The sequence below is a fragment of the Neoarius graeffei genome, chromosome 4, assembly GCF_027579695.1.
Source record: "Neoarius graeffei isolate fNeoGra1 chromosome 4, fNeoGra1.pri, whole genome shotgun sequence".
Lineage (NCBI taxonomy): Eukaryota > Metazoa > Chordata > Actinopteri > Siluriformes > Ariidae > Neoarius > Neoarius graeffei.
Window position 1 is genome coordinate 34,552,269 of NC_083572.1, and position 24,268 is coordinate 34,576,536.

Consider the following 24,268-nt stretch of genomic DNA (forward strand, 5'->3'; position numbering starts at 1 on the left):
ATTAAAAAAGTTCTGTAGCAAAAGTTGTTCTAAAATAAATAAATGTAATGACCTTATTGTTTGTTCAGGTTCAAATGCTCTGTAATGGGAGCTGCGGGGAGGGGTGAATCACAGGGGAAGCCTGTGAATTTAGGAGGGAAAACTGTAATCTATCATTAGATATTATGATGTGATTATTTTTACATGCACACCTGCTGTACTCAGCTTTCCTGGAATTTCATAAATTAACACGGCCGGATCAAGGTGCTTGAACTACAGCCCCGATTCCAAAAAAAGTTGGGACAAAGTACAAATTGTAAATAAAAACGGAATGTGATGTGGAAGTTTCAAAATTTCATATTTTATTCAATATAGAACATAGATGACACATCAAATGTTTAAACTGAGAAAATGTATCATTTAAAGAGAAATTAGGGGATTTTTAAATTTCATGACAACACCACATCTCAAAGTTGGGACAAGGCCATGGTTACCACTGTGAGACATCCCCTTTTCTCTTTACAACAGTCTGTAAATGTCTGGGGACTGAGGAGACAAGTTGCTCAAGTTTAGGGATAGGAATGTTAACCCATTCTTGTCTAATGTAGGATTCTAGTTGCTCAACTGTCTTAGGTCTTTTTTGCCGTATCTTCCATTTTATGATGCACCAAATGTTTTCTATGGGTGAAAGATCTGGACTGCAGGCTGGCCAGTTCAGTACCCGGACCCTTCTACGCAGCTATGATGCTGTAATTGATGCAGTATGTGGTTTGGCATTGTCATGTTGGAAAATGCAAGGTCTTCCCTGAAAGAGACGTCGTCTGGATGGGAGCATATGTTGCTCTAGAACCTGGATATACCTTTCAGCATTGATGGTGTCTTTCCAGATGTGTAAGCTGCCCATGCCACACGCACTAATGCAACCCCATACCATCAGAGATGCAGGCTTCTGAACTGAGCGCTGATAACAACTTGGGTCGTCCTTCTCCTCTTTAGTCCGAATGACACGGCGTCCCTGATTTCCATAAAGAACTTCAAATTTTGATTCATCTGACCACAGAACAGTTTTCCACTTTGGCACAGTCCATTTTAAATGAGCCTTGGCCCAGAGAAGACGCCTGCACTTCTGGCTCGTGTTTAGATACGGCTTCTTTGAACTACAGAGTTTTAGCTGGTGACGGCGGATGGCACGGTGAATTGTGTTCACAGATAATGTTCTCTGGAAATATTCCTGAGCCCATTTTGTGATTTCCAATAGAGAAGCATGCCTGTATGTGATGCAGTGCCGTCTAAGGGCCCGAAGATCACGGGCACCCAGTATGGTTTTCCGGCCTTGACCCTTACGCACAGATTCTTCCTGAATCTTTTGATAGTAGATGATCTGTTCAAACTCTTTGCAATTTTACACTGTCGAACTCCTTTCTGATATTGGTCCACTATTTGTCGGTGCAGAATTGGGGGGATTGGTGATCCTCTTCCCATCTTTACTTCTGAGAGCCGCTGCCACTCCAAGATGCTCTTTTTATACCCAGTCATGTTAATGACCTATTGCCAATTGACCTAATGAGTTGCAGTTTGGTCCTCCAGCTGTTCCTTTTTTGTACCTTAACTTTTCCAGCCTCTTACTGCCCCTGTCCCAACTCTTTTGAGATGTGTTGCTGTCATGAAATTTCAAATGAGCCAACATTTGGCATGAAATTTCAAAATGTCTCACTTTCGACATTTGATATGTTGTCTATGTTCTATTGTGAATACAATATCAGTTTGAGATTTGTAAATTATTGCATTCCGTTTTTTACAATTTGTACTTTGTCCCAAATTTTTTGGAATCGGTGTTGTAGTTTTTTTGGAGCTTTGTTGATGTAACTCTTGAATAATTGGTATAAAAATGGTGACCCCCCCCCAAAAAAAAAATATTTAGCTTGTCCCATCGGAAAGGCAGATGCAGATTTGACTTGTCCAGACCAAATGTTTGGTTGTCCTGGACAGTTGGATTACTGTTAATGTTGAGCCCTGGTCAGTGGATTTCTATTCCCTTTTCTTTTGAGGAGTTGTACATCATACCTTCTACCTGTAACAGTAGGAATCAGATTAGCTCTTCAACTCTACATGGCAAAAATAAAATAACACTGCATTGTTTTTAGTATTGCAGCTTGAATAAAATGCTGTGCATTGAACTTGTCTGGGTTTGTTTTTAATTTATTTGTATGAGCTACAGTACCTTACCACAGGGGTGCCACTAGAAATTTTGGGGCCTATAAAAGTATATACTTTCAGCAATTGCTTGCTTCTGGCAATTATTTGGCAATGTACTAGCTTACATACTCAGAGGTGGACAATAACGAAGTACATTGACTTGAGTACTTTACTTAAAGCATGTGCGCAGAACCATGCCCTCACTTCTTGTTTATAAATGCCTTGAGGCCTCAAGAATGGCACAGGAATAGTTAAGCGTTAGTAATCTAATATAGTAATTTTTACGATTAAAGCGATTTTTCATATAGGTAGTGGTCTGCGTGAACAACCTTTATGTCTGTGACATCACAGTAGGAAGTCCATTGCTCATCACCATTTCCGCTATACTAAAACACAGAGCTGACTGCAACTCCGTTTCTCCATTTTGAGCCAATTTATCACCATGCCACGTAGATGTTGCTGGCAGGTGCAGCAACACAACAGAAGGTGGATTTACATTGCATTTATGACCCAAGAATGTTCAAACTACAAAGATTTGGACGTGTTTTGTGAGAAGTTCATGGGCACATTGGGCGCCTACAAAGTGGTCTCTCCTCTGCTCTGTACATTTTACTGAAGACTTGTACGAGACCTCTGATCTGTTGAGGAGCGTTGGCGATAAGCCCGTATTGAAAGAGGATGCAGTACCAACAAATTAGATAAAACTACAAGAGAAGGAAAGTTCGTTCAGTTGCACCAGTTCTCCTGGAGTGTGAGCCGAGGGCTGTTGCTAAAACCGGTGACGTCCTGTCCCGGGTTTTAGTAATTGCCTGAGCCGAGCAGTAATGGCGGAGTACTCAGTATGGCGAATGAGTGGACCAGCTGTCTGAATCTTCCACTGGATATGCTTGCCTCAGCAGCAATATCTCACCCTTGCGTGGAAGAATTGAATGAACGGAGAACTGAATGAACCACTGAAAGTCAGATTGGTTTGAAACAAGACGTGAGAACAGACAGGTAAGCTCCTACTCATTTGGATACAAAACAAAAACACTCGTATACCTGCGTTTAGATTAATACATGTAACTTTTGTATTGTGTTTAAGTTACTGGTATAAGATTATTTAATTTTTTTCAGAATATGATTCTCAGTTCATCTGACTATTTAATTAGCCTTTGACATTTATCAGTGAAAAATGCATGTACATGTATGTTGCATAAGTTATAACACCTTTTTCTGTTTTAATGAGTCAACCCACAATCAATGAAGTCAAATCAGTTTTAGTTGAGCAAGTTGGTAACGGTATTTCTTACTTTCACCATAAATTATGACTCTTTGGTCAATAGCTGTCAAAGGCCTCGGCCTTAAAACCGGTTACTGCTGTGACCTCATGCACTCAGGGCTGGCTGGCTCAGTGGGGCAGCTTGAATGCCAACTTTTGTGGTCGATTCCTTATATATATATATATATATATATATATATATATATATATATATATATATATATATATATATATATATATATAAAAAATTTATTCCCCATTTATGCAGCATATAAGAGTCAAGGATGGAGATGCTATCCACTCAGTGTATTTAAAATTAAAGGTTCTGCATATCTCCTTTTAAGTACACCTTTTTGAATTTCTGTACTTGAGGGTTTTTTTTTTGGCAACTTATTACTTTAATTTCACTACATTTTTGAAAGGCACATTGTGCTTTTTATTCCAGTACATGTCTATCAAGGTCCTCATTGCTTTGAAAGTGGATTTTTTTTTTTCCTTCTTTTCTTAAACGTGATTTCTTTCGCAGGTGACACTGAGACAACCTATCAGTAATCACTAGGGTCACGTCCATAGACTGTGTGTAAAATCAGGTTCAATGATTTTCTCAACCGCGTTATTTGAACAAGATTGGTTGATGGCAGAATGGAAGGAAGCAGTTTTTTGGGGGAATGCATGCACCCATGGCCATGCGTAGAACCTATGTTTCAGTTTTCCAAAAGGAATAAAGATTTTTGTTTTAAGTATTTGCTTTGTTTGCTTAAAATGGAGCACATCACAGCCTCCAAAAACTCACCGTCCAACCTGCAGAAGCATACTGAAGTTTGTAAGCGTTGTTTATTCCAAGACAAAGCTTGCAATGGAGCTGTCTGTGCTTTTAGAACTAGCGATAACGTTGCAATAGCTATGCAGTCTGGTTAGTCAAATGACTTTCTATGGATTTGCCTGCCAAGTTGCCATGGCTAACATTAACACAGCTAGTTAACTTGAACATCGTTAGTTAGCATGTAAAAATGGAGTTACGCTAACATAACTAACTTTTCTGAAAGGACTTCCGATATGTTTTAGCATAATCTTGCCAAATAAGCAAAATATAAAAATCTTTCTTTTCTAGTAATGTTAGCTACCCAATATAATTGAGTTTGAAAAGAGTTTGCTAGCATGTCAGGTGAAGCCTCACTGATTAGCTAGCTTCACGTTAAACCACAATGATTCCACAGGTAGATTCATATGCGCATGAATACATACGTGTGTGTGATATAAAGTGTGTGTGTGTGTGTGTAATATATCCTGCGAACGAGACCGGTGAGATACAGTATTGTACTAGTCAGTCGCAACAAATTGTTGGAATTTTTTGATGTCAGATGGTGTCTCTTCCCCCCCCCCCCCCCCCCCCCCTTTGCTTGAAGCAGTGTTGCTGTTGGGCAGTTATTAAGCTTGAGGTGTGGACCTGGGTTTTAATCAGGTTGGATTGTCACTTTTTTTTTTTTTTTTTTCTGAGCAAGCTGCATTTTATTGATTGATTACTTTATTCTGAACAATAAAGAAGAAAGATATAAAAATAAAAATTTAAATAAAAAATACAATAATCAAAACATCATAAACAAACAGAATAGCGTAGCCACAAGGCAATAACATAATGTTCAGAAAGGATTAGGAAGAAGTAATAACTTATCCAATCCTAATCCTCTATACCACCGCTAATCAAATGTCACTTTCCACCATAATAAACTATATATACAAAAGAAAACAAAAGCAATAAACAAAAAAGAAAACATACCAACATATCAAAACATACCGACATGGTATAATAATCGACCAAATCAAATCATATATACAGATACTTATGTTATGCATATAGACACACATACAATACATATATACAGTACATACATATACACATACCTATAACTATACACTAAATACAAGAAGACCAGTCACAGACTTACTCTCAATTTCATCATCACCTATATAGTCTGCCTGTCCTCATTCTCATATATTTTTATTAACATGTTTTTATATAATTTTTTAAACAGTTTTATGTTGGTGCTATTTTTGAGCTCATTATCCAGACCATTCCACAATTTCACCCCACAGACTGTTATGCACATACTTTTCATAGTTGTTCTAACATTTACTCTCTTAAAATTCATTTCCCCTCTCAGGTTATACCCACCCTGCCTTTCCATAAACATATTTTGTACCTCACCCGGAAGAAGGTTATGTCTTGCTTTATACATAATTTGTGCAGTCTTGTGTTTAACCAGATCAGTGAATTTCAGAGTGTGCGCTTTTACGAATAATGCGTTTGTATGCTCAAGATATCCCGTATTATTGACGATTCTTATTGCTCTTTTTTGTAATGTGCATAACGGCTGCAGGTTAGATTTGTAGGTATTACCCCATATCTCCACACAGTAGCTCAAATATGGAAGTATGAGTGCATTATACAGAGTATGTAGTGATTTATAGTCCAGAATGTGTCTTGATTTCCCCAAAATTGCAGTAATCTTTGCTATTTTTGCTTTAACATGATTAATATGCGGTTTCCAGCAGACTTTATGATCAACAATCACACCCAGAAATTTTATTTCATACACTCTTTCTATGGTTATGTTGTCAATTTTCAATTCAACTTGAGGGTTCGACTTATATTTTCCAAATAACATAATCTTTGTTTTACTCAAATTCAATGACAATTTGTTTACGTTAAACCACCTTTTTAATTTATTCATTTCGGTTGTGATTGTTTCCATAAGCTGCTGTGCATTGTCCCCGGCGCAAAAGATGTTTGTATCAGCAAATAATATGCATTTCATTATACTTGATACATTATATAAATCATTAATGTACAATATAAACAGTTTAGGACCTAAGACAGACCCTTGCGGTACTCCACATGTTATGGGCAAATACTCAGATGTGTGATCTCCAATTTTTACAAATTGTTGCCTGTTACTTAAGTAGCTCCTCACCCAGTCCAAACCAACCCCTCTGATACCATACCTCTCTAATTTTTTGAATAGAATGTCATGATTTATTGTATCAAATGCTTTCTTTAGATCTATGAAAATTCCCATAACATGTTTTTTGTCTATACCATTTGTGATTTTCTCAATAAGTTCCATTAATGCCAGGGTTGTTGATCTGTCTTTCCGGAATCCGTATTGACTGTCAGCTAAAAGTTTATATTTTTCAATGAAGTTGTCTAGTTTTGCTGTGAACAGTTTTTCGAGGATCTTGGAGAACTGAGAGAGTAAAGAAACTGGCCTGTAATTTGTGTAATGGTGTCGATCTCCACATTTATATAAAGGTATAACTTTAGCTATTTTCATGTTGTTTGGAAATTTACCAGATTGAAAAGACATATTACATATGTGAGTAAATGGTTCTGCAATTTCTTCAATAACTTTTTTTTTATTAAACTCATATCAATATCATTCCAGTCAGTGGAGGTTTTACTTTCACTTCTCCTTACAATGTCTATGACCTCTTTTATGCCAACTGCACCAAGGAATATAGATTTAGGATTTCTCTCCCATCGAGCAGCCTCTGCCCCTCCAGGTGTGTCTGTATCTTGAATCTTTTCTGCCAAATCTGATCCCACATTTACAAAGAATCTATTAAAACCATTTACCACTTCCTCCATATTATTTATTGATCTGTCATTCTCAATATAATGATCAGGGTAGCTTGTGTTTTTGTTTTTAGCTCTATTCCTAATAATACTATTCAGTACATTCCATAGCCCCTTCATATTATTTTTATTACTATCTAATAATTTATTATAATATTCCTTCTTACATGTCCTCATAATGCTGGTTAATTTATTCTTGTATTTTTTATATTTAATTTCTGCCTCCAAAGTTCTTTTTTTTTATGAATTGTCTATACAGCGTGTTCTTTTTTTTTTACAGGCATTTTTTAATCCTTTGGTGATCCATGGACCATTTGCTTGTTTTTGTCTATCGCTCTCAGCGTGTTCATTTACAGCTATTCCACCGTCTTCCTGATTTAACATACACATGCATGTGTGCGCACACTGCCAGAGTGGTGTCAGAATGCTACCATGCTGCTTTGTTGGGGTGGGGAGGAGTGTTACCAAAAAAAAAAAAAAGACTGGTGCTTTTTCAGTTCAGTTGCGTTTCATTTTGTAATGTTCTACAAGCTAGTCAGTAAATCTAGTTGGTTGCCTCAGAGCCATTAGGTTTTGTAAGCGTTGTGGCAATAATACGACAATATGTTGACAGAAAATGTACTTTTAATACTTAAGTATTTTTAAAAGCAAGTACTTCTAAATAAAAATTTAACTGTACAACTTTCACTTGTATTGGAGTAACATTTGACCAGTGAGATCTGTACTTTGACTTAAGTAATGAAGTTGGGTGCTTTTGTCCACATCTGCATACTCGTAACATGGGTATTAAGTTTGGATTTTTAAAGTCAGGTATTTAAATAAAACATTTGTACTGTGGCATCAAATATGCTCTGAAGTGTACTGTGAAGTATGGATTTTGAAATGGAAAATGTGTAGGAACTCTGTTATAAATGAAGAGGTTGGTTATTCAGGCGGTCACTTCCCCCCCCCCCCCCCCCCCCCCAAAAAAAGTGTCAGTTTCTGACGAGAACAAACTCAAATTGTTCACTGTAGCCATGCATATAAACTGGAGTTGGAGAATTTTTCTTTAAGATTTAGCAAGAAAATATCAATTTCTCCAGACATCTGCAAACCTGTGCAGTCAGCAGAAACACTCAGTGCGTTTACATGCACATCCAAATCGAGCTACTGTCGGTAATCGAGCTAAGGGTCCCAGCAGAGGTGCCAGAGAAATCCAATCCTACATGCACACAAGGAAATCAAGCTATTGTGTGAGGTACATTGTGCACCCGAGCCACGGGTGGCGCTACACGCCCCATCGTGTTGGTACACTTCCGGTTGTCGTCATGAAGAAGAGTGATTTCCACTTTACATTCACACCACGTCATTGCCACCTGTTGGCTACAAACTGTCCTGCGCATACCACTGTTTTGTAAGACAACTTATTTTGCACAATTGTATATTTTTCTAAAGTCCATTTTTTTGCTTACAATTTAACTTATGTCTTAATAAACACACACAAAGTTCAATTGTTTGTTTTTTGTCTCCTTGTTACTCCTGACCTCTTCTGCTGCTCGCTACTACTACTGTTGTCATGCCGACCGAGGCTGTTGTGTTTCCTGCTTGTGGTCTTGTCACTTCCGGAAGGGAAGTAAGTAACTCGACTACGTAGCTCGATAGGGTTACATGCACGAAGTAGCTCGGCTACAATCGCATAATCTAGGTCGCGTAGCTCGATTACGAGAAATCCAGTTCGTTTCGATTTCAGCTGAGCTAAGGTGTATCCATGGCATTTAGAACTTTGATTTCAGTCGAGCTACGGCAGAAATTCGATTTTCTCTATGTGCATGTAAAGGCACTCACTGCCTCCAGCCATAAATGTCACCGACATTGACAGTGAAGCCAAGTTTAAAATTGTCAGTTATTTGGATTGTGAGCAACAGGTTGTTACTTGCTTCTTTGTTCCAACCCCATTAACAATTCAAGTATGCATTTCAAATAGAAAATGTTGCAGCTTATAACATGACACAAGACTGCTTTTAATGTTAGCTAACTGGCTAGTAAACTACCTTACAGAGATGAATCCTCCTCAGCCAGTGAGCAGATGTGCGTTGTCTTCAGGTACTCCAACATACAGGATGTGCTTCCGTGCCAGCCAAGGGCAGCTTTACAAATTCACAAGGTCACCTTTTGCAATTAACCCCTCCCCAGAAGTGCTCCCACATTTGAGGGTTTTGTTTTTTGAAGCTGCCTTTGCACTTTTGTTAGCTTCTCTCCAGTAAGTGGTAATGTCAAAACATTCCTAGTTGGTGTGAAAAACATGTATCAACTAATCGATCATTAAATTAGTTGGCAGCTAATTTGGTCGTTGAGTAATTGTTGCATGCCTAACTGACACAGATACAAGTGAACAGTGGCAGTTGTCATAACACAATTCTTGCCTAAAAACTCTTCTCATTGAATAAAAATGAACAAAAGCATGTCACATAAAAATGCAAGGGAAAGTGTGTCTCCATGTCAGAGGGAGAGAGGGACTATTACATGGTTGTGCGAGAATATGAAGTTTACTTTCTTGTTTTGAGAATATATTCACCACTCCAACTTTGTATCTTCACACCACCATGTAATGTTCTTTGTTATATGGACACAACCACAAAAAAAAACAAACAAATGAAAGTTCATCAAAATTTTAATTTTGAACGTGTCTAGTCAGTGGGAAAATGCTGGGAGTGACATCAGAGTGAAAGATCGGAAAATATGCCACTCAGATCCACGATGTATTTCGTATGAAAAATGCAAGCTTTTCAGCACAAAGTTATAAACTTCGTATATTCAAGTAAAGGTGTGATTTTGTTCTTTTTATTATATAAACACATTCACAAACAAAGTACCCAAATTTATCAAAGTAGTCCATCAGTTTGCTCACAAGTAACGTATAGAAACTTGCCACGTTTTTGGTTCTCCATGTTCCTGAGGTATCTCGTATGAAAAATGAGTGGCATATTTCCTAGTAAAACACTTGTATAATTTTATACATTTTATGACTACTCAAGGTTTTTTTTTTTTTATAATATAAATATATTTCATATTACTGTACTACTCGGGGCTTTCCCCGGAAGGGGGGGACCCACTATCAGAGCAATGCTACTGATGCAAAGCCCAGCCTGGAGAGCCCTGAAGGCTGCTCGGGGGGTCTGCGGGGGCATGCTCCCCTGGAAAATTTTTAAATTGGAGGCTTCCAATGGTGCAATTCTAGTAGCATCTCGGGCTGATTTTAGGCACAATTCAACATTATTAAATTTGCTGTTTTATACTTTGTCAAATATGCAAGGGGCAAAATTAGATTTGAAATGAAAACATAGCAAAGCATAGCACATGAAATTAGGGATGTCCCGATCCGATCACGTGATCGGAAATCGGGCCCGATCACATGGTTTCAGACTCGATCGGAATCGGGCATTGCCTCCCGATCAGGGATCGGATATATATCTATATAATATATTCTCATTTTTAACACATCAATAGCTATGCGTTGGCACAGAGTGAGACCAGACCTCTTGTCTCAACACAGCAACATCAACGCGTGCGGCATGACATCACTTTGTAGCGGAGACGCTATTGGTTATTGGCTGCCTGTTGCCGGCAAAGTTGAACACGGAAGCAGTTCGAAGCGGAAAGCAAAGCATGAGATCATTTTTTTTTTTTTTTTTTTTTTTCGTTGGATGACAAAAGAAACGGGCTCAAACCTGAAAGGGTAGAAATGCTTGTTTTCATCAAGAAAAACGTTCATTTCCTTAATTGAAATTACTGTACACTATTATATCTTGGCTCCTTAATAAAGCTACACATATTCACATAAGATTAAGGACACAGGAGACCTGAAGTAGGGTACATGCTTCTGTATTGAATAACCCGGGAATCTGCATACAGAAAAGTAACAGGCAGACTGCCGTAGGGAGTGGACGGAAAGAACAGTGGGACAAACTTAACCCATCAATACATAACATATCCCTCCCCCTTTACTTTAATGTCCCACATTTAGAAAACAAGCCACTCTCTATTTCAAGGTGTATAACTGGTAACAAATAACAGTAGGCCTATTAATTAAATATTTTCCCTAGCTAGGGAAAGAGGGTAGACTGCCTCAATTCCCAGACTGAACCCTGGGGATTATTGTGCCCCATCGTCGTGGGTCAGTCGCTAGACTAATAGGAGAGTTTATCAGGGGGTCGTCTGTCTCTTTTGGGATAAGTACGACCCACAGGAATGGCACTGGTCTTGCCTTCTGGTTGCGGTGGTGTACTCTGCTCAGGCTCGCCTGTAGGTGGGGGAACCTCCCCATCTACTGGTGGAATCTGGAATTCACCCAGGTGTTGATCTGGGTAGATGTCGAGGTCAGGAACTGAAGATGTTGCAACAGTCGGGTCATTACTGGAACCAGATGCGTGGAGCAGTTGGTCGGTATGACGCCGCCATACGAGGTGGTCACTGGTTTCTACCGTGTATGACACAGGCCCTGTTTTTGCCAAAACAGTCGCTGGTTTCCACTTATCTCCCCTGGCATAGTTCCGAGCAAGAACATGGTCCCCAGCCGTGAAGGTCCGCAGCCGTGCTTTAGCTCTTCTGTCGACCTGGGCTCTCTGCTGACTGTGAACAACCTCTTTAGTCCTCAGAGGTCTCAGAAGATCTAGGCGTGTACGAAGCTGTCTTTTGATTAAGGCTGAGGCTGGAGACACCTTTGTGGTAGCGTGAGGAGTGTTCCGATATGACAGCAGAAAAGCACTGAGGCGCTGGTTAAGTGACCGAGTGCCATGTGTAGACTTGAGAGCTTGCTTCATGGTCTGGACAAATCTTTCAGCCAGCCCATTTGTAGCTGGGTGATATGGTGCAGATTTAATGTGATGAATGCCATTCTCTTCCATAAATGCCTTGAACTCTTCAGACACCAGTTGTGGCCCGTTGTCGCTAACAAGTTGTTGTGGTAAGCCAAAGCGACTGAACATGTTCCGTAGTTCTTCGATCGTTTTCTCTGTGGAGGTGTTCTTCATTACCGCAACCTCTGGCCACTTACTGTGGGCATCTACCACCACTAGAAACATACTGCCCTCTAGTGGCCCTGCAAAGTCTATGTGAACTCTTTGCCATGGCTCTTCTGGCCAGGACCAGGGGTGTAATGGGGCCAGCTGTGGGAGATTTCTCAGTTTCTGACAGTCATGACATGATTTTGCCTTCTCCTCTATAGCTGCATCCAGCCCCGGCCACCAAAAGTAACTTCGTGCAATCTCTTTCATTCGTACCACTCCACCGTGCCCTGAGTGGAGCTCATCGAGCACTTTCCCTCTTAGTGGTGGTGGAATAATGACACGGTACCCCCACAGTAGGCATCCTGCCTGGACTGATAGCTCATTTCTCCTCACCAGATATGGTTTCAGACTGTTGGTCATGATACCCCTCCTTCCTCGGGTGATTATGTCCACCACTTCCGACAGAACCGAGTCAGCCCGAGTGTGTTTCTTCACATGAGCTGATGTTACTGGAGTTGACATCACATCTTTGAAATAAAAGATTTCAGCCGGCTTTGGTTCTGTGTGTGTGACTGACAATGGCAGCCTAGACAGTCCATCCGCATTTCCGTGCAGATCTGCCTTACGGTATTTAATGTCATATTGATGTGCGGACAAAAGTAAAGCCCATCGCTGCATGCGGCTGGCAGCTAACGAAGGGATTCCAGTGTGGGGGCCAAAAATAGAGGTGAGTGGTCGGTGGTCCGTCAGTAAAGTGAATTTTCTGCCAAAGAGATATTGATGGAATTTCTTCACGCCAAATACTATCGCCAATGCTTCCCGTTCAATTTGGGCGTATCTTCCTTCTGCTTGGCTCAAGGTGCGTGACGCAAAAGCGATTGGCCTCTCTTCCCCCGATGGTAATATATGTGACACCACAGCGCCAACACCATAGGGTGACGCATCACAGGCCAACTGAATGGGTAATTTGGGATCCAAATGTATGAGGGCATCCGAGTCGCACAGAGCCATTTTGGCTTCCCTGAATGCTGCCTCACACCTGTCTGTCCATTCCCATGTCTTGGTGTTATTCAGCAGCTCGTGTAATGGCTTGAGCTTATTGGCCAGGTTAGGCACAAATCTTGCATAATATGTGAGAAGGCCCAAAAATGATCTCAGCTGGGTCACGTCTTCCGGGGAGGGCGCTTCTGTGATGGCCTTTACTTTGGATGGCGCTTTGTGCAGTCCGGTACTGTCAATAACATGGCCCAAATATTCAACTGAGGATCTGAAAAATTCACATTTGTCTCGCCGAACTCTCAGGCCATAATCTTCCAGTCTCTGCAATGTAGCTTCCAGGTTCTGTAAGTGTGTCTTGTCATCGACCCCCGTGATGAGAAGATCATCCAAGTAGCATTGGACACCAGGGAGGCCACTCAGGATTTGTTCCATGGCTCTTTGAAACAGGGCTGGAGCAGATGTAATTCCAAAAGGGAGCCTCTTATACCTGTATAGGCCCTTGTGTGTAACTATCGTCAGCAGTTCCTGAGACTCTGGGACAACATGCATCTGGAGGTAAGCCTGACATAAGTCTATCTTACTAAACTTTTGACCTCCAGCCAGACCTGAGAAAATGTCATCGATCAAGGGTAATGGATACTGCTCAGCAGCTAAGACAGGGTTTACAGTGACCTTGAAATCACCACAGATTCTGAGAGACCCGTCTTTTTTTATTACTGGAACAATTGGTGTGGCCCAGTCACTCGTTCTAACTTGTTCCAGTACTCCACTTTCAACCAGCCGGTCTAATTCAGCCTCTACCTTCGGTTTGATTGCATAGGGAACTGGCCTTGCCTTCAGACACTTTGGCATACTTCCTGGTTTTATGGTCAATTTAACTGTTATGTCCTTCATGCTGCCAAGTTCACCATCAAAAACGTTGGAATGCTTCTCCAAAACCTCCCGCAGGGAACCAGTGGTACTATCATTCACCAGTAAAACTTCTTGCCAGTTTAATCTGAGTTCTTCCAGCCAGCTGCGGCCGAATAGAGCTGGGCGGTTTCCTGCAATGATGTACAGGGGTAGGGTCTTTTTTTGTTTGTTGTAACCCACCGTTGCAGTCACAAATCCTAAAACTGGAACAGCCTCCCCAGTATAGGTTCGTAATTTTAATTTTGTTGGTTGGAGGGTAAGGTGTTGCAGCCTTTCTCTGTAAACGGCCTCGGACACCATGGAAAGACGGGAGCCTGTGTCTATTTGCATCCGCACATGATTGTTTTCTACAAGTGGGGTGACCCAGTATCCGTCATCACTGTCCCTGATTGATAGAACACATACTGTCTCATCATCTGACTCATCACCACTTGGTTCCTGTTGGTTGTGTTCCAACTTATTTATGTTTCTTTTTATTCCTCCTGAAAGCATTTTTCTTCACCTCAGTAGGCCTATGTTGTCTTTCATTTTTGTTTTTACTTCTACAGACACGTTCAATGTGGCCAGTCTTTCCACAATGTCTGCAGTCTAATTCCCTGCACCAGCATTCTTGTGCATCATGTCCAGTTCTCCCGCACCGATAACAAGGCCTGTCAGTAGAGGATTTGTTTGCTGGTTCAGATGATAGTTTATGCACTTGGGTTGCGGCACTTAATTGCTGTGCATCACGTGTAGCCATTTCCATGGAGGTGCTTAACTCTATGGCCTGTTTTAGTGTCAATTTTGCCTCAGTAAGTAGGCGTTTTTGAATGGACTCACTGCGTAGACCACACACCAGTCTGTCTCGTATTGTCATTTAGGACGGACGATCCAAATTCAGTGTTCAGATAAACGTTTCAGCGCGGCTACAAACTCTGAAATAGATTCACCTTCTTCCTGGTTCCTGTTATGGAATCTGAACCGCTCGGCAATAACGAGCGGTTTGGGGGAATAGTGATCCCCTAAGATCTTCACGATATCTGCGTATGACTTTGTTCCAGGTTTGTGTGGTTGCGTTAAACTGCGTAACAGATTAAATGCTTTCCCTCCCATTACACTCAAAAAGGTTGGCACTTTAACATCATCTGCGATCTTATTAGCGAGAACAAAGTACTCAAACCTCTCTGTGTACGCACTCCACTGTTCAGTGGCGTCATCAAATGGTCCAATATTTCCCAACAGCGCGGCCATTGTCCAGCATTTATTCTTATTTATCCCTTTTTATCGTGCCGTCAACTTCTCTTCTTACGTCCTCCGTCGTTGTTGTCAGAACTTTATTTTCCCTCCCTTTATTATTTTTGGTTTTAATCTTCACCGTCATAGAAGTGTCCACATCCGTCCATTACAATCAGCGCTAGCTGCTGCGTTGAGCCAGAAAACATGAAACGTCCGCGCGAGGGGAAAAAAAAAAGCAAAACAAAACTTCAGAACATATTTTTCTGTGCCACTAACAGAGCGCAGGCACGAATCGTCCTCGTCGCCAGTTATTATATCTTGGCTCCTTAATAAAGCTACACATATTCACATAAGATTAAGGACACAGGAGACCTGAAGTAGGGTACATGCTTCTGTATTGAATAACCCGGGAATCTGCATACAGAAAAGTAACAGGCAGACTGCCGTAGGGAGTGGACGGAAAGAACAGTGGGACAAACTTAACCCATCAATACATAACATACACCACTGTGAGATGTGTTCTTAAAAGCAAATTACCGGCACTGTGGCACTTTTTTTTTTTTTTTGTTTACATTCCTGCCAGGTATTTTAAGGTTATTTTTTAAAATTTGTTATTTATTGTTGAAACTGCCTCACGTAAGTGCTCTGTTTGCTAACGGAGTTGTTGGATGTTAAAATAAGATGTTAAATAAAAAATGAGGAACATCCTGGATCCGTTTCTTTCCTTGTCTTTATTTTTTATGGATTATAAGAAGTATCGGATCGGGACTCGGTATCGGCAGATACTCAATCAAATGATCGGTATCGGATCGGAGGGCAAAAAAACCTGATCGGGACATCCCTACATGAAATGAAAAGCATAGCATTCATGGCAGACTTTTTTATTAATATTATAAATTCCAGGACTCAGAGAACAGAATTGCAGTCAAATCATGCAACGACACCAGTGCCCAGAACGTGGTTTTATGTATGGTTTCAAAAGGCAGTCGGTGCATGCAGCGAAACCCTTTTTCACTTCTGGGTTGAGTACCAGGATAGTCTAGACCAGGGCTATTCAATTAGTTTGTAATGGGGGCCAGTTTATGAGAGGGGCTTGAGAGATGCTGCTTGAAATGAGTAATCACATCAACAGATACAGAAAAGTTCAACAACAGCATGAGTTCTTTATATATTTTGTAACTGCATAACATCAGTGCATTGTATTGTTTTAAGACGGCCCAAGCCTTTCTACATTCAAATGGCATGTTAGGAAATCAGTCCAGGTGAGCCATATCACATCTAGAATTTCACTTTAAAAATCAACACATTTTTACAAAACATTCACCAAGAACTTAATTTACTGAACCCAACTAACATAACAGGACAGACCTTTAGTGTAAAATAACAAAATCCAGACACTTCATAAAATATATGGATACAAATATATGAGAACAGGTGTATGCTTTATTTCAATTGCAGTGTTTATACCCAGTACTCATGTACGCACTGGGTAACCTTAGTGGAGAAATGGTGCATGCACCTTTTTTTAAATCTTCGAAAGACAGCAGTAAATTTGCACTTAAGTTGTTCATGTATGTGTGCATGGCGCACACTAAATTTGACTCAGGATGGACCGGCCGGGCATTTCTCCGTTCTTTGCTGAGATGGATGGCATAGCTCTGCAAAATGTCTTTTCAAGGTTAAAGACGCACTCCCTTTTTAAGGATTGTAATTCTACAGTATTGTTGGGATTATTATCCCCTGCCCAAACAAAGTTTGGTGGGGGATATAGAAACCGGTTCCATCCGTCCGGTTATGTTTTTGTTTCTGGGCCATATCTTTAAAACTGCTGACGATATCTTCATGAAATTTTGCAAACAGATCAAGCAACATGTGAACTGGCTCCTTTTTGCTGTTTTGGATTTTTGAAGTGTGTTTCAAATTTTTACATTATTTTTATAAAAAAAAAAGTGATTCCACGCTTATGGGGACATGAACTTATTTTTAAAAATTCACCTAAAACCATTTCTTTTTTTACCATCAGGTCACAAAACATGTAATCTTTAATGAATGATATGTTAAAAGATAACTTTAATTTTCTGAGATGTAATAAAAACATATTTATATGCCAAAGTCAAGCCTATGAGTTCCAAAATGATGTCTGTTACATTACTTCTGTTACGATTGTCCATCTCATGTCTGTTACAAATTAATTACAATCTAGCTATATACCATGTTAATCTTATTGAAAGAATGTGTATGTTTATTCTACTACACATGTTTATTAATTATATTTGCTAAAACATTACCTTCCTATGTTTCAAAAAGTAATTCTACATTGTTAAAATTGAGAATATATATGTCCACAACACTTCTGTTATGTTCTGACTTTGGCATATAAATGTTTTTATTACATCTCAGAAAATTAAAGTTATCTTTTAACATATCATTCATTAAAGATTACATGTTTTGTGACCTGATGGTAAAAAAAAGAAATGGTTTTAGGTGAATTTTTAAAAATAAGTTCATGTCCCCATTTCAGTACCCATAAGCGTGGAATCACTCATTCATATATATATATGTGTGTGTGTGTGTGTGTGTTCAAAATCATAGCAGCGTGTTTAAAAATGTGAGTAAAGCTCAAAATCCTTAAGTTTTTATTTCCATGCATTGGGAACAATGCACATTTATATTCTACATCAAAACATGAAGAAAAATGTATCAATATTTTAATTACTTTACAGAAAATGAAGAAAAATCAACATTGGGCTGTTCAAAAAAATTGCAGTGTCTGCATTTTTCATTACAAACTCCAAATATTTACTGTATAAACTGAAAAAATCTTAAGGATTTAGTATTCATGTGAATCACTAAACTAATATTTAGTTGTATAACCACGGTTTCTGAGAACTTCTGGCACCTGTGAACAGGTATTCCAGCCCAGGATGATTTGACAACATTCCACAATTCCTCTGCATTTCTTGGTTTTGCCTCAGAAACAGCATTTTTGATGTCACCCCACAAGTTTTCTATCGGATTAAGGTCTGGGGATTGGGCTGGCCACTCCATAACTTTCATTTTGTTGGTCTTGAACCCTGATGCTGCTCGCTTACTGGTGTGTTTGGGGTCGTTGTCTTGTTGAAACACCCATTTCAAGGGCATTTCCTCTTCAGCATAAGGCAACATGACCTCCAAGTATTTTGATATATGCAAACTGATCCATGATCCCTGGTATGCGATAAATGGGCCCAACATCATAGAGAAATATTCCCATATCATGATGCTTGCACCACCATGCTTCACTGTCTTCAGAGTGTACTGTGGCTTGAATTCAGTGTTTGGGGGTCGTCTGAAAAACTGTCTGCGGCTCTTGGACCCAAAAAGAACAATTTTACTTTCATTAGTCCACAAAATGTTTTTCCATTTCTCTTTAGGCCAGTCGATGTGTTCTTTGGCAAATTGTATCCTCTTCAGCACTTTTTTTTTTTTTTAAAACAGTGGAACTTTGCAGGAGCTTCTTGCCGATAGATTAGCTTCACACAGGCATCTTCTAATTGTCACAGTACTCACAGGTAACTTCAGACCGTCTTTGATCACCCTGGAGCTGATCATTGGCTGAGTCTTTGCCATTCTGGCTATTCTTCGATCCATTCGAATGGTAGTCTTCTGTTTTCTTCCACGTCTCTCTGGCTTTGCTGTCCATTTTAAAGCACTGGAGATCATTTTAGCTGAGCAGCCCATCATTTTCTGCACCACTTTACAGTATACGTTTTACCTCTCCAATCAACGTTTTAATCAAAGCACGCTGTTCTTCTGAACAGTGTCTGGAACGACCCATGTTTCTCATGTTTTCAGAGAGAAATGGATGTACAACATGTGCTGGCTTCATCCTTAAATTAGGGCCACCTGATTGACACCACCTGTTTTTTCACAGAATGAATGACGTCACTAATTAAACTCCACACTGCTATTATTTTGAACACGTCCCTTTCACTTAATTATTCGATTACACAGACTCAGGAGCATGCATATCATGAACGTTGGGTCTGTTGGTTTTCTATGACTCTACTACACCTACTGGTAAATTATTTGCCATGTAGTAATATAATTTCCACCAAAAACAGTGATTGATCTGGTTCGTCGTGTTGGACTGCTATTATTTTGAACACAAGTGTGTGTGTGTATATGTGTATTTTTATAAAAATATAAAAAAAATTTTCTTTTTTCTCTCTCCATGATACGGATTTGAAACTTGGTATACATGTTAACAAGGTAATGTTACAGGTTCCGTCTGGCTGTCCGTCTGGTCACGTTTTTGTTTCCATGTTTTTAAACTACTAAAGATCTCATGAGACTTTGTATACATATAAAGCAACATGTGAACTGGTGCCTTTTTGTTATTTTGGATTTTTGAAGTGTTTTTCAAATTATTATTTTTTAAATGGATTGACTTTGGTTTTTAAGAGCAATGTTTGTTTCCGGAGCATATCATCTCTAGACGCTTTATCCTGTTCTACATGGTCACAGGCAAGCTGGAGCCTATCCCAGCTGACTATGGGCGAAAGGCGGGGTACACCCTGGACAAGTCGCCAGGTCATCACAGGGCTGACACATAGACACAGACAACCATTCACACTCGCGTTCACACCTACGGTCAATTTAGAGTCACCAGTTAACCTAATCTGCATGTCTTTTGGACTGGGGGGAAACCGGAGCACCCGGAGGAAACCCACGCAGACATGGGGAGAACATGCAAACTCCACACAGAAAGGCCCTCGCCGGCCACGGGGCTCGAACCCAGACCACCTTGCTGTGAGGCGACAGTGCTAACCACTACACCACCGTGCCGCCTCCCGGAGTATATATCCAAAGCTATTCTTGATATGGATTTGAAACTTGGTATACAATTTAACAAGGTGTAGATGTTCGTTTTTCATACTAAGAAATGAGAGATTTTAATTTTTCATGTTTCCATGGAAACAGTTTCAGACTTGGTCTCTCAGGTTAGTCTTAGTGGTAGGTTTTGTTTCTGGAGCAGAACTTGAAATCTGAGTGGTATGGTCTTGAAAGTTGGTATACATGTTGATTTAAGTAATGTATGTTTGCCTTTTGATACTAAGAGATGTGAGAAATTTTAATTTTTAGCTCCCCTGGACCAAAGGTCTGGTGGGCTTATGCCATGGGCTGCTGAGGTCAGTGTAAAGAGGTAGAGTTGGGTTCCTGCAGCAGAGCTTGAAAAAAAATGACCAATAATACCTTGAAAGTTGGTATATAGGGTGGGGGATTTCGATGACTTTGGCTACGTTCACACTGCAGGCTCAAATCCGATCTTTTTGCCCATATGTGACCTGTATCCGATCTTTTATTGACAGTATGAACGACACAGATCCGATTTTTTTTTTTTCAAATCCGACCCAGGCCGTTTGGATATGTGGTCCTAATTCCGATTCCTATCCGCTCTTTTCATATGCGACTTCAGTCTGAACTGCCAGGTCGCATTCATCCGACTTGCACGTCATCAACAAGCCACAAACGTCACTATTCTGCGCTGAAGTAGGCGGCGGGTCTCTCAAAAAAAGTTACAACAACAGGCGCATAATCACGGGCGCAGATAGACGGTGGGACTCGTCCCACCCAGATTTAAATTCACCTCGTTCGGTCCCCCCCCCCCCCCCCCCCCACTTATAGGGAGGAAAAAAACGTCTATGCTGTCTTTCTTTGCATAAGGCAAACCTCACGGAAAAATCAAAAGACTAATTACCATTCGGTTTATTGAGGTGCACGGCAGTGTATACATAGTTGCAACAATTCACATAAAACAAAACAAAGACTGATATTCGGTTGGTTGAGCTGCGCAGACTGCACAGGTTGCGAGCTCGAGCTTGGTTGCTGTGGTAACCCACAACAAGTTTGACAGGCATATCGGGGTTGATTTGCTGGCAGCTTTGTCCCCCCCAGTTTTTTGTCCCCCCCCCCAGTTCAAAAAACGTATCTGCGCCCCTGCGCATGACATCAATGCGAGGGACGCTTCGGGCTGTGAAGGTTCTGAATCTTCTCAATGGAAGGACGCAGAGGTTAGGGAGCTGATTTCCATTTGGGGGGATGCAGCTATTCAAGCTAGATTGGATGGGTCATACCGCAACCGGGCGGTTTTACTTCCGTAAACACTGGCCATGCTCACTGCGTGTGACGTCGTCGTATCCTGCAATGTGCATGCGGAACACTTTTAGGTCGCTTTTCGTTCATACTGAGGATCACATACAAGTCGCGCATATTTGTTAATGTGAACGACCTCACAAAACAATCGGATTTCACAAAAAAATCGGAATTGAGCATTAAGCCTTGCAGTGTGAACGTAGCGTTTGTTTACTTTGCTAGAATGTCCATTGTTAAAAGCTCAATACAAATAAAATGGAATTGAATTGATGTGGCCAAAAAAAAAATCTGAATCCTAAAATTGAAAACCGAATGCCTACCCAATGTACGAATATTCAAACAGTCGAATACTTTGGCTCAAGCTGTAATTCCTACATGCACTTGGAAAAGGTTGGTTTACTTTATCATATTTCTGCCCAAAGATTTAACATCAGTCTTTAAGCATGCGTGTTTAAAGTTTTATATTGAAAATTAAAGACCTTTTTAAGAGCAGATGTTTTGGTAAGAACAATGCTTAGAATGATGGTATTGGTCATTTCCGGTTGGGAGCATGCTGTGTGTTTTGGCTGCTGCTTCTCACTGGAATTTTTTTGGGGGGGTTGTGGATAGCTATGCCACTGGAATTGCATCCTGATCCTCTTTTGGGGGAGCCCCCCCCAATAAAATTGTAAAGCAACCTTGAGTGTGAGACACTATAAATTGAACTTGTTTACTCATAAAATGCTGCATTGAGTGTGGTGTTCAAAAAGGTAGGCTAACACATAGGCGCTATCTTTCTAAACAGTTTCATCATAACTTGTACAGGATAATCAACTCTTAAGCTCTCAGTAAAGGTGGGGATGCTTGTCAGCAAGATGTTTTGAGAGGTTTGAGGCATTCTTTTGGACTTGCCCTAGTCATTTGCAAAGTAGGCAAAATATGCCCATACTTCACTCTTTCACTCTGTCTTTTGGAGAACCTGCAGGTGTATTCGGCTCAGCCGTGATTTGATCGCTTTCTATGCATGTGTTGTTGCACACTGATTAGAATGTAATGTGATTCACCAGGGAAAATGACATGACTGTACTGAAATAAGACCCCAAAGTATTGACTATTCTGGAGTCTAACAGTTTTTTGTTTTAGAATCAGAAGTACTGAAGTTTAAATGCATTTGTGCAACCCTAAGTAGAACTCGTTGAGATTTTGTTGTATACTGTCATACTGGGGTGTGGGTTTGTGTGGGTGGGGTGGTTTTTTTTTTAAAGTAATGGCTAATATACAATTAAGTTTTAAAGTTAATGCATTTGTTTTTAATGTCATCTTATTCTCTTCAAGGCCTGACGTGATATCTGGACTGCAAAGCTGAGCTCCACCAGCAGTTATTGGTTGTACAACACAACCACCCATCGCTCTGGATATATCTTTTTGAAACTTGATCACCTCCAGCAACTACAGAGACAATGTACTGCCTCCAGTGGTTACTTCCGGTCCTACTGATCCCAAAGCCGCTGAACCCAGCTCTGTGGTTCAGCCATTCTATGTTCATGGGCTTCTACTTGCTTAGCTTCCTGTTGGAAAGGAAGCCATGCACCATTTGTGCCTTAGTGTTTCTTGCAGCATTGTTCCTCATTTGTTACAGCTGCTGGGGTAATTGCTTCCTTTACCACTGCCATGACTCGCCACTGCCAGACTCGGCACATGATCCCAGTATTGTGGGCACCTAGAGTCCAGATTCTCAAAGTCCTCCTTAATGCTTTTTGGACAAACCCTGGACAGTATCTGCCTATGAACAAACACGCATCTAATGAGAAATCCTGATGAATGTGCTGAAAATGAGAGCCTCACTGAAGTCATATTTTAATCACAAATAAACCTGTTACTTTATTTTCCATTTTGCAAGGCAACGCGGTCTCAAATCTTAGTTCATGGGTTTATAGGCTTACAGGTTTTTTTTTTTTTTTCTGTTTTAATCTTTCAGCTCAACTTTAATTGTATGCTGAAAGATTTTGATGTGTGAGCATGTACTGTACCAGTCAAAAGTTTGGACACCTACTCATTCATAGGTTTGTGTTTTGACCATATTCTACATTGTAAAACAATACTGAAGACATCAAATCTATGAAGTAACGTATGGAATTATATGGTAAACAGTGTTTTTTATTAAAGAAGTTTCATATTTTAGATTCTTAACCACCGTTTACCTCGACAGCTATTGGCATGATCTTAACCAGCTTCATGAGGTAGTCACCTGGAATGCTTTTCAGTTAACACATGTGCCTTGTCAGAAGTTAATTAGTGGTATTTCTTGCCACCTTAAGGTGTTTGATGGTCTCAAGCACCAAGTAATAAATAAAAATACAGTAAATAGCCCACAACTGTAGTGACCCATGTCAACCATTCAACTGTTCATCACTGTTGGATAAGAAGTCCCCCCCCCCCCAACATTAATAGAAATGTAGAAAAAAATTGAATTAGTCATGTTCAAACTTTTGACTGGTTCTGTGAGTTTTATCATAACTTTTTTTTTTTGTTCTTGTCACTGTTAAAATCCCAGGATCTGAGGTGACTTCAGTGGTGGTGAATGTCTAAACCAAGCTTATTAGAGCTCAAGAGTATTGAAAGTAACAAGTTGTACCTGTGTGCAGCTCAGTTTGTTCAAATGCTGTTGCAGCTTTTTAATTAAAGTTCATAATGTGCAGATTGACTGTAATTTCAAACTTTCTGAGTTCTGTAGATGTTGGAACCCTGACAAGAATAACATGGGAAGGGGGACACTTGGAGTTTGGTTTTGACCATATTTGATGATTACTCACTCACTCACTCACTGAAATCTTAGTCAACACAACTGAAACACAAATGCCAACATGCATTAAGTAGATAATTTGGTTCAACAAACAAATTAAGGAATAATGACACTGCATTCTGTTGTCATCCCTCACTTTAATCCTGTGGCTTTATGAACATTCCAGTTCT

The 24,268-nt window shown here is 40.1% G+C and overlaps 2 protein-coding genes across 4 annotated transcripts in view; one reads left to right on the forward strand and one right to left on the reverse strand.

The window, feature by feature from the left end:
• blcap (bladder cancer associated protein) overlaps positions 1-23,993 on the forward strand; it is a 57,836-nt gene extending 33,843 nt beyond the window's left edge. For all 3 annotated transcript variants that reach the window (XM_060919150.1, XM_060919149.1, XM_060919151.1), the window contains exon 2: positions 22,631-23,993. In XM_060919150.1, coding sequence (XP_060775133.1) covers positions 22,756-23,019 — 264 coding nt within the window. In that variant the 5' untranslated portion in view covers positions 22,631-22,755 and the 3' untranslated portion in view covers positions 23,020-23,993. The remainder of the gene's footprint in view (positions 1-22,630) is intronic.
• Positions 10,877-14,207, reverse strand: LOC132884356 (uncharacterized protein K02A2.6-like). The gene has a single exon (XM_060918201.1). It carries the CDS (start codon positions 13,946-13,948, stop codon positions 11,237-11,239), a length of 2,712 nt encoding a protein of 903 aa, XP_060774184.1. The 5' UTR covers positions 13,949-14,207; the 3' UTR covers positions 10,877-11,236.
• Positions 23,994-24,268: the final 275 nt, after the last annotated feature.